Source organism: Hakea prostrata, chromosome 10, assembly GCF_041222555.1.
Source record: "Hakea prostrata isolate BN-2017 chromosome 10, UWA_Hpros_2, whole genome shotgun sequence".
Classification (NCBI taxonomy): domain Eukaryota; kingdom Viridiplantae; phylum Streptophyta; class Magnoliopsida; order Proteales; family Proteaceae; genus Hakea; species Hakea prostrata.
Window position 1 is genome coordinate 40,564,408 of NC_142609.1, and position 16,233 is coordinate 40,580,640.

The 16,233-nt window shown below is 35.2% G+C and overlaps 2 protein-coding genes across 2 annotated transcripts; both read right to left on the reverse strand.

Moving 5' to 3' along the window:
• Positions 1 to 9,487: 9,487 nt before the first annotated feature.
• Positions 9,488 to 9,925, reverse strand: LOC149002962 (S-protein homolog 29-like). The gene has a single exon (XM_089138793.1). It carries the CDS (start codon positions 9,923 to 9,925, stop codon positions 9,488 to 9,490), a length of 438 nt encoding a protein of 145 aa, XP_088994919.1.
• Positions 9,926 to 14,100: 4,175 nt separating this feature from the next.
• Positions 14,101 to 14,538, reverse strand: LOC149002963 (S-protein homolog 24-like). Its single transcript, XM_089138794.1, has one exon. It carries the CDS (start codon positions 14,536 to 14,538, stop codon positions 14,101 to 14,103), a length of 438 nt encoding a protein of 145 aa, XP_088994920.1.
• Positions 14,539 to 16,233: the final 1,695 nt, after the last annotated feature.

A 16,233-nucleotide genomic window follows, 5' to 3' on the forward strand; every position in this document is an offset into this window, starting at 1 on the left:
TTATGCAACTTTATAGGTTGTTAGGTTCTAGACCAGGAATTGAATTGCTTTTCTGCGCTTTCTGTAAATTCTGGTGACGGAAGTTGTCTACAAGCTGATAAGATGCCACCATGGAAGCACTGACCAGTTATATTGTTAGGGAGGAGAAAGAATGATACATCTAGCCACAGTGGAAGACAGTAGATTGGTGAATCTGTGGGCAGGGAATTGACAAATCCTTAAGAACTTGGTGGTCCGAGGTTGATGAAAAACCATCCTGAGAGTTGTGACAATGACCTATAGCTTAAAGGAAAAAGCCCCTTTTTGTAATGGTGGAGGTGGCAGTTTGTGGGAGTTCAGACTTCCAAACAATGTGCAGATTTGAAGGATTCCCATGAAATGTGCAGATCCACTCTCACCTGTATCCATGTTGGTATGTGAATCTAACTAGGGGTTGGGGGTTCTCGTTGTTGCTTGTCCCCTCCAGTACTTGTGACCACCAATCATCGATGGTAACCACTTCCTTCCTATAAAGTTGCTATAAGGAGCTAAATAGCACAGTGGCAGTTTGAATCTCCATTGCCATTACACAGAACTGTCACATAAACCACACGGTACTAGAGGGGCTGGTGGTTTAGTTTGTTCTTTTAGACCTGAATTATGTGCAGGGCTGCCTGCATGGATTCTATACTCACTGAAAAACTAGTTTATGGAACTATTTTAGGAAATCCTGGCAGCTGTGCACTCACTAGGTACAGACAATCTGAAGAGAAGGCTTCAAGTTGTCTAATAGAATCCATGGAGAAATCACATCTAAGGCACTCAGATTCAAAAAGTAAGAGCAAATTTGAGTTGCAGGTTTCAACAGAATGTTGTGTTTTAAATTTGCAGGTGAGATTTGAGAAGTTGGAAGATGGCTATGCATCAAGCTGCCTGAAGTGGTTTTATGTTTTTCTTTTCTTCCAAATGGAAGGGAAAACATTGCTGCTCCAACCCCAACCCCAACCCCCCGCCCCCTCCCAAAAAAAAAAAAAAAAGAGGGTAGCTAACATTGTGCTCGTCTTGTCTATCTCGACTGATGGGATTGCGATGCTTCATACTTCTGCACCACATGTTTAGAAAGGAGATCAATTTTCAAATATTGATAAAATAGGTCATAGACTGATAAAGGGCTCCCTTCAAATTTATGGTGGATGCGAGTAAAATACAATCCTCTACCCATTAAAATATAAGATTCCAACTTATTTCATTTATCACAAGAAAATAGTTGCACAAGAATTTTCTAGGGTAAATATCACTTACCTCTCATCTTAGTTGGACAAATAGCACTTACACCCCATTTTAATTGGATAATATCACATACCTTCCCTCTTACCTAGCAAATATATCAAATACCTACCCTCTGTTAACTTTTCTGTTAAATTTAACTTTTATCGTTAAATACTTTTCTAAAACCCCAAACTACCCTTAGTTAAAATATTTTTTATTTTAAACCCTAAATTATCGTAATCACCATAACAGTTAAAATACTAAATTACCCTCAATTAAAATAATTATTAAAAACCAAAACACTATAGTTAAAACCCAACGTATCTTTAATTATTAAAAGCCCAACATACCCTTTTTTTTTATCAAACAATTAAAAAAACACATACTACTATCAAGAAAAATTAAAAATGCAATTAAAAAACAAAAAAGGTAGGTTGATAAAATCAAACACGTACTACTATTTTGGGTTTTTTTAATTGTTTGATAATTTTTTATTTAAAAAAAAAAGTATGTTGGGTTTTTAATAATTAAAGATAATTAAGTTTTAACTATGATATTTTGGTTTTTAATAATTATTTTAACTGGGGGTAATTTAGTATTTTAACTGCTAGGGTGATTATTGTAATTTAAGGTTTAAAATAAAAAATAATTTTAGTTAAGGGTAGTTTGGGATTTTAGAAAAATATTTAACGGTAAAAGTTAAATTTAACCGAGAAAATTAACAGAAGGGAGGTGTTTGATATATTTGCTAGGTAAGAGGGGAGGTAAGTGATATTATTCAACTAAGAGGGGGTGTAAGTGCTAATTGTCCATCTAAGAGGGGAGCTAAGTGATATTTACCCAATTTTCTAATTTTATTTCTATAAAAAAATACGAACATTCAAATCTTGGAAAAAGTAAAATTTATTCTTATAAATAAAAAAAAAAAGGTAAATATCGCTTACCTCCCCTCTTAGCTAGACAAATAGCACTTACACCCCCTCTTAGTTGGATAATATCACTTACCTCCCCTCTTACCTAGCAAATATATCAAACACCTCCTTTCTGTTAACTTTCTCAGTTAAATTTAATTTTTACCGTTAAATATTTTTCTAAAACCCTAAACTACCATTGACTAAAGATATTTTTTTTATTTTAAACCATATATTACTTAATCACCGTAACCGTTAAACTACTAAGTACCCTCAACTAAAATAATTATTAAAAACCAAAACACTATAGTTAAAACCTAAATAATCTTTAATTATTAAAAGCCCAACATACCCTTTAAAAAAAATTTATCAAACAATTAAAAAAACCCTTAATAGTAGTATGTGTTTAATTTTATCCAACATACCCTTTTTCAATTGCATTTTTTATTTTACTTGCTAGTAGTCTAGTAGTATGTGTTTTTTTGAAGTACGTGTTTAATTTTATCAACATAGCTTTTCTTTAATTGTATTTTTAATTTTACTTGATAGTAATACGTGTTTTTCTAAATTGTTTGATAAATTGTGGGTATGTTGGGCTTTTAATAATTAAAGATAATTTGGGTTTTAACTATGGTGTTGTGGTTTTTAATAATTATTTTAATTGTGGGTAATTTAGTAGTTTAACTATGAGGGTGATTAAGTAATGTAGGGTTTAAAATAAAAAAATATTTTTATAGCCAAGAGTAGTTTGGGGCTTTAGAAAAATATTTAACGGTAAAAGTTAAATTTAACTGAGAAAGTTAATAGAGGAGAGGTGTTTGATATATTTGCTAGGTAAGAGGGGAGGTAAGTGATAATATATAACTAAAAGGGGGTATAAATGCTATTTGTCTATCTAGGAGGGGAGGTAAGTGATATTTACCCATAAAAAAAAATAAAAAAGAGATTTCCATTTAGAACATTCATAACCCAAAAAAGAAGAAACACAAAGAAAGAAAATTCTGACAGATCTAGCGATTAGGTATCATTTGTTTTTTGAACGTTCAGATCAACTGATTGTAGCGGCCAGATAAACTACTCGTGTCAAAATGCAATGTTGCTTTCCTCCAATTTCTCACTCACATGTAAGGGTATAAATGGATCGGATTCGGATCGGATAGTGGTAATACCATATCCACATCCTATTATATTCGAACAGATTCGGATAATATCATATCGGTTTTCAGATGGATTCAGATGATAATCGGATAGTTATTCTAAATGGGGCATGAATACAGATTGAATATAATTTTTTTTTGTAAGAATTGAATACAAATTTTCGACTACCTATTTACATTTTTTTTTTTTGTTGACCACCCTGGTTTACAAACCGGTGTTCAACCCGCGTCGCACACCTGGTTGTGGTGGGTGAAGTCTCCCAGCGGAAATTTTTTGCATCCACAAGGATTCGATACCGGAACCTTACTTAAGCGGACTAAGTTGCTTACCACTTGGACCAACCCCCGTTGGTACCTATTTACATTTTTACTATTTTATTTGTGAGGGCTAGGTTTGAAATTTAAGAATTTAGTAACTTAATTTGGTAGCTATTTTAATAAAAAAATCTAGAAAAATAATCACATATCACAAGTAAAAAAAAATTTAAAAATAAGAAAAATAAATATAAATAAGTAACTTAATCGGATACTTTTATCGGATAATAATAGGTGAGAACGGGGTATACCATATTCGCTTCCTATTAGTAATAAGACATATTCGGATACCCTAAAGGGATGTAAATTTGGAAGTGAATTTTTTTTTTTTAATAAATAAAGCAAAATTTATAAGCAAAACAGTCCTTAGTAATAAATATGCAGCTGGAGTGGCACTAGTATTTAAGTTTTGTCCAACTTTAGAGGCTACAGTATATGCTATGTTAATAAAGTGGTTTAAGAGGGTGGGGGATTTAAAGTTACAAAACAATGCCTGTTGGCCTTTAGTTAGGATGTGCACCAAAGATGTAGTTAAGTGTAGCAGCCATGCTACATTTTTAGGTTTGTTGAGAACTTCGGGGATGTTGCACCAGATTTCTTTAATTTATATCATTGTTGTTGTTATGTACTTCAGTCCTTCCCGAATTGCCACTATTGTTGCTTCCATCTTGTTGAGGTTTTGATCAGTTTTTGCTTTTATGTTGTTTATTCTTCCTGATTCAGCTATCCCCACACTCCAGCCTACAGTAGTCAAGCCAGCATTAGATACCCTTGCACACAAACATGGATATGAGTTTGGTAAATATTGATCAAACATGGATATGAGTTTAGTAAATATTGATCATTTAATACATTGTGAGCTTGAGTTTCAAATATATTTTCTTGATTTCTTTCCTGGGTGGGGGTGTTTTCCTAATTTTTGTTGTTACCTATAACAAGAATTGGACATTGTCAAGAAGTTTGTAGGGGTTTAGTTTGTACTTTTTAAAGATTATACAGTTTCTTTCTTTCCACACAAAATAACAGGTGATGATTATGTTGGAGAAAAACCATCGCTTTGCTTTTATGTCCAGCCGGAGGTTAAGGAGGAAGTCATTGCACATATGGAGTATAGATTCCTATGCAATTGGCTCCGTTCTTAATCCTATTGGTCTTGCTACTCAGATTCTCTTAATCCATTCACATGAAACAAAGACGTGCCATAATGTCTCCCTCCATCTTGTCTCCACAAAGTTCACAAAAAGTTTGCATCTCCTTCCACTGGGACAGAGTAGACTTAACTAGTAACCCTGCATTCAGAAGATGCCAAAAGAAACCTTTAAATTTGGGGTGCAAAAGTAGTTTCCAAAAAAATTTCCACCATTGCTGGTAAGCATTAGGTATAGTGGTGAATTTTTCTTTTTCCAATGCTTGTCTTGCTAAACTGGCAGTAAATTCACCATTAGGGGAAATAAGAGAAACCCACTAGTCATTAGAGTGTGAGAGAGAGGGTGTGGATGGAGTAGGATTAGAGATATTGAGGTGTGTAAGATACTACCTGTTCAGAAGCAATGTTTGTGACATTTCAGCCACCGAGGTGCCCAGATTCCAAATATGTGCTTCTGGGAATTCTTTGTAGATAGTTCTTCCATGTAAATACCAAGGGTCAAACCAAAATGATGTATGTTTTCCATTACCCATTTACACCCCATATGGAAGCGGATTTCAGCTATCCATTTACACCCCTACTCACATGCTCTTCTCTTCACTCTTCCATTCAAATTCTCTGTAATGCTCAGTGCCAACTACTCTCTTTTTAGCTCAGAGCTCTGAGGCTCATGTACTTGCATAAGAAATAGCAAAATCATAGACCAAGAAACCGCAGAAGAAGAAACCCTAAGGCACTGTTAAACCTCTTTGCGTCCATTCATCAGTTATGTTCACTCTGGCAACAAACAAGTCCTCCTTCTATCAAAAAGGCCGAAATCTAGGGCACGCAGCTCCGGATTCACCTTCAGACGCCCTTTTCATCTTCCTTTGCAAACAGACCAAGCACTGAAACGCTGGCTCCTTGGACCTCTCGGTTATCCGTTCTTGCCAGGTAAACTACGTCCACCATTTCCAATACTGTCTGATTCTGAATTTCTGATATCAAGAAATTTAGTTGATCATGTATTGGAGTTGGATCACTGTTGAATGATGCTTCATTCTATAATTTACTGTAATCAAACTAAGTTTTCTTCTCCATTCTTTTTCTAAGGAAACAAAAAAGCTTATGCTTCCTATGGACCTGTAGAGTTAAATGGATATTCCATCTACTAACAAGTTTGAGGTAAGTAGCAAGGAAATGATATGTTTCACTTATTTTATCCCTCTCTCTCTAAGGATATCTCTGTATTAATCAATCAACTACTTTCTGTGTTTCTCCCTGTCTTGATCATTTTTCTCCCTGGATGTGGAATGAACCATCACATATAATTAACATATCATAGTTATAGAGAATTTGCATGTCTTGTTAAATGTCAACTTGATAATCTTCTCTGTTAGGCTCTTCAAATTTTTGTTGATTGTTGTTCATTTGCTTGTCCATTATGTTGGATCCACAATGATACCAATCTTTGATTACGTGAAATCAGAGGAGAATTTAGCTGATATGTTCACCAAAGCTATGCCTACAAGAGCTTTTAATGACACACTTATGGGAATGGGATCAAAAAGACCTGTGAAATAGGTCATGTGACGGACACCCAACCTATGTGAAGAGGTTAAATCCTGAATTAGGTTCAAAGGGTAAGCAACAAAGTCACTAGATGACCTGTTTGTACTACTATACCCATTCTGAATAAATATAGTAAAGTAGTACCACCATATCGTTGATAGGATGAGTGACTAATTCTTAATCAAGCGTAGCTCACTAAATGTGGGGGTGTGTCAGATGTGGTGCACACCTAATGCTGACCTAAACAAATATAGAGGGTGAGGCCGCCTTCAGTTGGAAATGTTACACAGGCAAACTTCCTTAAATATATGTGAGACCAAGATTCGAGACAAGGCCAATAAAATGTCTATTTCTCTTTATAAAGGGGTTGTAGGAAAGTCGACCAATTGGATATGAATGGTGGAGTAGCCAGCTACACTGAAGAGGATAGGTTCAAGAAGTCAAACTTCACCGGTACTCTGTAGCGTGCTTTATCAGATCTAGTGTAGATTCAAGTCTGAAAGACATCTACAATGAAGTGTCCTATTGTGTCTAATGTGTTCACTGCTGCTTGAGTCTTCAGCCTTTGTATTTGAAGTTTTAACCATTGTGGGGGGTTGTTGTAAATATGTTTAAAACTTTATATAAATATTTGTTTTAATTGTGTCTTTTATCCATGGTTTTATTTAGTCCCACATCGGGTTAAGAGGATCTGATCATATGGTTTATATATAGTAAGGGCCCATGTATTATTAATTTGCCTGAACCCTATTGTGCCCCTGCCATGATTATATAGATAGATATGTATATATCAATATTAATATATCTATTATTGGGGACTTGGGGACTTGGGCCGTGGGCTTTGATCCGGAAGGCTCATTTTGTCATGGGCCCTATTCTGGAAAGCCTGCATCTGGGTGATTACGTGGAGATGCCAAAGAGAGGCACTCTCCAGTAGGGAGGTCAGCTGGACAGGTACCTTCTTGAAGGGAGCTGAGCTGAAAGGTACCCTCAACAAAGAGAGGTAACCTTACCCTTCACCCACAACCTTTGGAGCTCTATATAAAGCCATTCCCGAGTTCATTCTAAGCACTGAACTTTCCTCCTCCTCTTTCTGTCTCTCTCTCCCTGTTATTGTTCTATCAAGCAGTGAACATTACCTGACACACCTGAAGTAACCTTTCTGGGGTGCAACCTTAAAGGTTGGGCTGACTGATCTTGGGGTGAAGACACTGTAGAACCCGTATTGCACAAATCGGGGTGTCTAAATACCTTAAAGAAAGTACCTCTGGTACGTTTCAGCTCAATTGACAGTATTTGTGAGAACAAGTGTTCAAGTATAATTTTGCAGATTCATCAACAAAGTTTCAACAAATAATCCTGGTGTGTCTGATGAACTAGACATATTTTTGTAATAGTAAAGTGTAACTTTTTCCTGTTTATTAATTTTACTTTGTTGACTTGTATGGGAAAAAATGTAATAAACAAGAGAGATAGGCAGGAAGCGTGAAACATGAAATGCAAAACATAAATCATGAAGCAATGTCTCATGTCTATCTTAGTTTTCACCAATTAGGTCTTCATTATTTTGGGTATTTTACAGGTAGAGACCTATCTTGAACTTAGATAAGCCTTGTGCAGGAACTTTTAATGCTAAGAGCAGGTTTGGTTGTCTTTTTATTTTTTTGAAACTGAGGTTCATCCGGGCTAAAGCTTACATGTACCTCGACTAGTCCTCAAAGGGTGGTGAAGACCTCGAGCTAAGCACAGCTTTGTTTTTGCCTTTTCTCAGCCACATTGCATCTTCAATTTAGTTTTACACCAAAAGAGAAATGTTCAACTTCGACTTTTTTGCTATAAATAAATGATTAGGTGCTAACTTAGCTCAGCCATGAATAAAATGACAAGGTTCATCAGTTCTAATCAAGGCAAGCTTAATCACATGGAAACTCTTTCCATCCTAGTAAATCCAGGTAAGCAATCATTAAATCAGAAAAATAAATTCGAATATTAAGAGTCCATGAGTTCAAATCTCTTAGAAACCTCTTGCCTTTCTTCCTAAAGATTAGTTGAATAATGCATAAGTTGGCTGGATATCTTGGTTAACCCACCATCAATCCCCAACCAAAGGGGAAAATATTTGAATTCTTCTAGATATACATGATGCAATGGTCGAAGAGCCCAAACTTATGTGGCATTCGAGTATTTTAAGTTGGCACCGAAGTGGACCGTCCTAAGCTAGCGCACGTAATAGACCATTCAAGGTGGGAGGAGTTGATACGGTTGAAATTAGCTGTGGACGAATGCCAAGCCCAAGAAAAATGGGCATTTTTTGTGTCCTCATTGGTTTCTTATTGTCAGTAATCACTTCTATTGTAATTCTCAGAAGTTCCAGGCTTGTAACTTCTATATCAATTATTACTGTTCTTGCACGCAAAATCGAGTCCAGATCTTCAACCCTCAAGTTAGAGATATGTGCTCTCTTCACGCTTCTCCACCACATAAAGAGTGTGATTTATCACTGAGTATTGACAAAATAAATCAGAAACTGAATGTCTCAGATAAGCCTTACTCATGTTGTGTAGTAAAGAAGTGTGAGGGGATTACATACCTCTCCTTTGGTAGGAAGGTGATCCAGCCTCATCAATATTCATGGAATTTAGGGCATGAATACATTTTGAGCAAATTGCATTGGCACCCCAAAATAGAGGCCTAAAAGAATTGACACCCTATTTTATCTTTAAAAAGCACAAAGACCCCAAAATTGGATTTTCAGTAGATATATTTGTCCAATTTATCACTTCAAACATTTCAGACACAGTTTATTATGGGGATATTTTTTTTAAAATAAATAGTAATTTAACTCTTTCAATGATAAATTTGACAAATATATCTACTAAAAATCCAATTTTGAGATCTCTGTGCTTTTTAAACATAAAGTGGGTATCAGTGCTTTAAGGCATCCATTTTGGGATGCCATTGCAATTTGCTCATACATTTTTCTTAAATTTTGAAAACACTTAAGAGTCCTGATATTTATTCATAGACATAAAAAATCAGCACAAGATAGAACTCAAAATATTTATTTTTTAGGGGATCAAATTTTACACAAAGCAACTGGAAAAATATTAAAATAAGAGTTGATCTAATTGAATGCCCAAAGCAATCGAGCCGTCCATTCAATAATGCCATTTTGCTATTAGCATTGGCTGGCCTGGATGTCTTGGGTCTTCTGTGTCTACAATGTAAACCCCATTAGGTTGAACAAGAATAGTGCAGTCTGGGCAAAGATCTCGTTTTGCGTCAAAAACTTTTGCATTACTTATTGCTTTAGCAGCACCAACTTGAACCCAGAAATCACAATAGTAGAGAGTAGTAAACACAACATTTATACAGAAAGTCCATGGGAATTGCTGATTGTTGAAGAGAAGATTCTCTCCAAAATCATTATCCTTTGATCTACAATGCATAAACAATACATTTCCTGCGCCCAACTTGTTCTGCACTCTTACATGCACTCTAGGAGTTAAGAAACACCCAGAAACCCGAGATGAAGAGTACTCCATTATCACAGCAAGAATTATCAGAACAGGAACGATTCTTGTAAAATTAGTCATTGATCTATCTTATTTGTGCTTGCTTCTAAGCTTCTTCTTGCTTACTCTTCAATTTTTCAAACCTATTCTTTCTTTATATAGGACTGAAAGGTACGTTGAAGAGTAAGTCCTTCAGTTTCATTGGTCATTCATTATTGTGACAGTTCTTTTTGCTATTAAAAAGAGAATGACAGTTATTGAAAGAGTGTCTATCCTTGAAGTGTCATAACTACATTATTTACTTCTACCAAAAAAAACAACTACATTATTTTTCAAAAAATAAAAATAAAAGAGAGAGAGAGAGAGTTATATGCATTAAAAGTTTTTTCTTTATGGCCCTCTTTCTTTTGTTTTTTGATCCTCTTGCTCTCTTTTCATATGTGAAAATGACTATTCGGACTCTTTTTATTGGAAAAAGTTTTAAAAATAAAGACAATGAATAAAAAAATCATTGTGACTCCTTAAATATGTTGAATCCTGCCTCCACCTCTTAAAATTTTTTTTGAAATCTTATATTTTAATGGGTAGAGGATTGTACCTTACTCACAGTCCACACAAGGTTCGAATGGCTCTTGTCTCACGGCTGTGTCAATCCCCTGCTCATGCGCGAGCATCTTCTCTAGTGAGGCATTGGCGCTGAGAGAGGCGATGATGTGATGTGTGGAAGAAGGATTAAAAGACATTGTGTTTGAATGTGACTCTGTTAGGCTGAGTCATTGTTTTGTGGACCCTTTTCTACCGATAGAATCAGATGCTTATCGTGTGGTTGAGGATATTCGCCAGCTTCTTGTACTCGAGCCATCTTGGTCGGTTCAATATGTTTCTAGATGGGCTAATTCTGTAGCCGATCGTCTAGCTAGGAAGGCCCTCTCCGTGGCAAGTAGGACTGTTTGGTCTGTTTCCGTTCCTTGGCTTCTTGAAGCTTGAATTCAGGATGTCTTGGCTTTTTCTTGCCAGTCTTCTAATTAAAGATATTTCTACAAAAAAAAAATGCACAAAATTTCAACTCATTTTCAATTACTATAAGAAGACAAATGCACAATGAGATTTTTTTTTTAAATTAAATTCGACCTGGGTCAATCCCCAAGGGGTCTAGTTGAAAAGAACTTTTTGAAAACTTATAAATTCAACATTTTCATAAAAAAAAAATTAAATAACTTACAAATTCTATATTTACTTAAGGGCTTTATTTATTCCACATAAAATTTTGTTAGAAAGATTTTCAATAATTTTACCATTAAAGTAATTATAGAACTTTATATGTTAGGAAGTTTTTCGATGATTACCCAAGAATTTTCTGACTTTATTTCTATAAAAAAATACGAACATTCGAAATCTTGGAAAAAGTAAAATTTATTTATTTATTTTATTTTTTTTGGTAACCAAGTAAAATTTATTCTCATAAATACAAAAAAAAAAATCAAAAAGAGATTTCCATTTGGAACAGTCACAGCCCCAAAAGTGCTTTCTGTGTTTCTATCTGTCTAGATCTTTTTTCTCCCTGGATGCAAATGAACAACTATTTGTAAAAAATGTCAACCGGATAACCTTCTCTGTTAGGCTCTTCAAATTTTAGTTGATTGTTGTTCATTTGCTTGTCCATTATGTTGGATCACAATGATACCAATCTTTCATGGTTTAAATCCAGAATGGATTGTCTCAAACTTGATCAGAAGACGTATTCATAAAGCAAGAAAAATAACCTGCCGTGGCTTCAGTGGGAACTCATGATCAGGTATCAACTCAGTGCTGATGCAATCAAGATGAAGTTTCTTTCAAGGTAGCCTCAGAAGCAGCTCTCACATATGCTGGTTCTCATCAGATTTCTCATTTTCCATCCAAAATTTTGTTCCCAAACTAGTGGCCAATTCCACCTTCTCTCTCATTCCCTCTTTCAGAGCCTAAAAATGGGGATGGAGAACATAAAAATCCTCGAAAGCCTGACGACAAAGAGACTAGAGTTTGAAAAACTTTGTGAGAAAGAACCAAAATAATTTTTTTTTTCCTTTTTTTTTTTAATTTTTAAATCAGACATTCACTCTGTTAAGAATTTTTTATTTTTTTTTCTTCTTTTTTCTGATGTAGCAAATGATCCTGTTGACTGTGCCTGATGAACTGGGCAGATTTTTGTAATAGTAAAGTGTAACTTTTTCCTGTTTATTAATTCCTTTTGTTGACTTGTAGGCGAGAAAATTAATAAACGAGAAAAAGATAGGCAGGAAGCGTGAAACATCAAATGCAGAACATAAATCATTAAGTAATGTCTCATGTCAGTCTTAGTTTTCACCAATTGGGTCTTCATTATTTTGGGTATTTTGTAAGAAGAGTTTGGCACCATGAGCCTCTACCTATCTCCCTGAACTTATATAAGCTTTGTGCAGGAACTTTCAATGCTAAGAGCAGGTTTGGGTTGTCTTTTTATTTTTGTTCATCTGGGCTAAAGCTTACATGTACCTTGACCAGTCCTCAAAGGGTGGTCGAGGCCTCGATCTAAACACAACTTTGTTTTTGCCTTTTCTCGGCCACATTGCATCTTCAACTTAGTTTTACCAAAAGAGAATGTTCAACTTCACTTTTTTGCTGTAAATAAATGATTACGTGCTAACTTACCTCAGCCATGACTAAAATGACAAGGTCATCAGATCTAATCAAGGCAAGCTTAATTATGTGGAAACTCTTCCCGTCCTAGTAAATCCAACTAAGAAATCATTAAATCAGTAAAATAAATTCGAAAATTAAGAGTCCACGAGTTCAAATCTCTTAGGGCCTGTTTGGTTACATGAGTCTGGAGATTTCAAATATCTAGAGATTTCAAATCTATAGATTTCAAATCTATAGATTTCAAATCTATAGATTTCAAATCTATAGATTTCATATCTATGGAGTTATAATTTATAAAATTAGATGTTTGGTTGTAGAATGAAATCTGTGAATTAATCATATAAAACTATTTGATCGTCGTGATTTTCGTGAATGTACAAATGTATAGCTTTTTTGAAATCTCTGGATTTCACCCCTTACCCATAAATCTACAAATTCACGTTTTTAGTGTAAAAATGTGAATTTCTAGATTTCATGAATCTAGAGATTTTTACAACCAAACGGGTATAATTCTCAAATTCATGAATCTAGAGATTTCAAATCTCTGGATTCATGTAACCAAACAGGCCCTTAGAGACCTCTCACCTTTCTTCCTAAAGATTAGTTGAATGATCCATAAGCTGGCTGGATATCTTGGTTACCCGTCCGTCCATCCCCAACCAAAATCTTGGCTACCCCTTCGTCCATCTCCAACCAAAAGGGGGGAAATATCTGAATTCTTGTAGATATGCATGATGCAATGGTTGAAGGGCCCAAACTTATGTGGCGTTCGAGTATTTTAAGTAGGCACCGAAGTGGACCATCCAAAGCTAGCGCACATAATAGACCATCCAAGGTGGGAGGAGTTGATATGGTTGAACTTAGTTGTGGACGAATGCTAAGCCCAGGAAAGATGGGCATTTTCTATGTCCTCATTGGTTTCTTATTGGCATTAGTTACTTTTCTTATAATTCTCAGAAGTTCCATGCTCATAACTGCTATATCAATTAGTACTATTTTTGCAAGCAAGATCAAGTCCAGATCTTCAACTCTAAAAGTTAGAAGTATGTGATTTATTCACGCTTCTCCACCACATAAATAGTACGGTCTATCTTTTTTTTTTTTTATGAGGTTCATCCGGGCCAGCTTTCGCGCACCACGATTTACATCCTCAAGGGAGCTTTTTTATATTAATGCCGCCGAGTGGGTGCGAACCCAAGACCTCCCCTAGGGAAGTTGGATCTTTAACCGCTTTAACATACCACATTTGGCAAAATAAATAAGAGACCGGATGTCTCACGTAGGCCCTACCCTCGTTGTGTAGTAAAGAAGTGTAAGGGGAGCACATACCTCTCCTTTGGTAGGGAGGTGATCCGGACTCATCACTATTTATGGAGTTTAGAGCATGAATACATTTGTTTTGAATTTTGATAACACTTAGAAACCATGTCCTAATATTTTATCCATAGAAGCCAAAGATCAGCACAAGATTAGACTCGGAAGATTTATTATTTGGGGGTCAAAATTTACACAAAGTAAATGGGAAAAATTAAAAAAATAAGAGTTAGTACCAATAATCCAATATCATGAATGCCCAACGCAATCGAGCCATCCATTCAATAATGCCATTCTGCTATTAGCATTGGCTGGCCTGGATGGTCTGGTTGTTCTGTGTCTACAATGTAAACCCCATCAAGTTGAACAAGAATAGTGCAATCTGGGCAAAGATCTCGTTTTGCTTTAAAAATTTCTGCATTAGTTATTGCTTTGGCGGCACCAGCTTGATGCCAGAAATCACAATAGTAGAGAGTAGTAAACCCAACATTTATACAGAAAGTCCATTGGAATTCCTGATTGTTGAGGAAAACCATATTTCCGAAATCATTATCCTTTGATCGACAGTGCAAATGCAATAAATGTCCTTCACCCAACTTGTTCTGCACTCTTGCATGCACTCTAGGAGTCAAAAAACACCCAGAAACCCGAGATGAAGAGTATTCCATCATCACAGCAAGAATTATTAGAACAGGAACGATTCTTGTAAAATTACCCATTGATCGATCTATCTGATTTGTGCTTGCTTCTAAGCTTCTTCTTGATTAGTCTAAATTTCTCAAACCTTTTCTTTCTTTATATAGGACTGCAAGGTACGTTGAAGAGTCTATCCTTCGGTTTCATTGGTCATTATCGTGACAGTTCTATATGCTAATAAAAAGAGAATTACAATTCAACAAGTCTATCCCTTAAGTGTCATACATGCATTATTTACCAAAAATGAGAATAAAAGAAGCAGTTACATGCATTAAAACTGTCTCTTTATGGCCATCTTTCTTTTGTTTTTTGGTTGTCTTGCTCTCTTTTCATATGTGAAAATGACTACTCGGACCCTTTTTATTGGAAAAAAATTTTAAAGATAAAGACAATGCGTAAAAAAATCATCATGATCCCCTGAATATGTTGAATCTTGCCTCCACCCTGATTATATGGTGAAGCTGGATGGCCACCTCACCAATACGTATAGAAAATTCCGGTCAATGAAGGTCGTGGGTTCTACCCTTTGCTAATAGCATATGTAATATCCACATCCCTTATATATAAAAAGCTCCCTTATATCTAAAAATTTTGTACAATGGAAACTAAACAGCCAAGTAAATGAAATCTTGAAAGATGTTTTAAAAAAATACATTCTGAAAGTCAATTCAAGCAAGAATTTCAAATTACATTCCAATAGCTTTACTGAGCTTCTAGGGGAATAGTTTTTTGTCTTAAAATCAACTGAACCTTAAATCGGATCAGCATGGAATAGCAAAAATATTGGCCTCTCCAAGTTGACAAACCAGGGGTGTATGAGTTCTTCCAAGGTCTCATTGTGATGAATATCTTTCACCTAATACCTGATTCCAAAGATTCAAGTTCTGAAGCCAAAGATTTAAGTTCTGCTATTTCTTCAGGCAATAGTTTCACAAACAAAGCTTTAATATTTTGGTTCAGGTTTTCAATCCTGGTGGTGGTGCTTGGTATTGGACATACATAACTTCCTTGGTGGTGAACTCATGCCAATGCAAGCTAAGTAGGAGTGCATCTAGGGGCACAAGTTTGGCCTTAGTGCCTACTGGCCCTGAGCCAGAACACAGCTTGGGCTCAAGAGTTTGGCCCTGTGGGCGGATCAGGGAGACGGATGGGCTTGGGATTACTTTTTGTCCCATTTTAGCCCTGACTTTGGCCCTAGTTTTGGCCATGATTTTGACCTTGATTTTGGCTGTAATTTTGATCATAACCCTATATAACTTTCATCTTAATATTTAAGCTTCATAGTTACCTTGATCCAAGCCTTTAATTTGACCCTAAGTCATTTGATCCAATGAGTCCACTCACCTAGATTTATATTATTATTTTTTAATCTTTTATTGTTGTCATTTGGTAAAAATAAATGTTTTTTTTTAATATGTAATGATAAAAATAGACTCTCTTTTTTTTTATTTTTGTCATTTAGTATAAGTAAATATTTTTTTTTAGGCTTAGGTCATTTGTTATACCATACATTCTTGTTAAATATATGTGTAAATAATTGTAGACTTAGTTAGAGTAAATTCTGTCCAATTTAATTAAGTTGTTGTAGAATTAAAATTCTAGATAAAGTGGGATATATTTTATAGGCCGGAAATTTAAGATTAAAAATCATTACTCTTAACCTAGGGCATTCTATGATCAAAATTCTAATTAAATTATTCTAGATTTTTTAATGATTA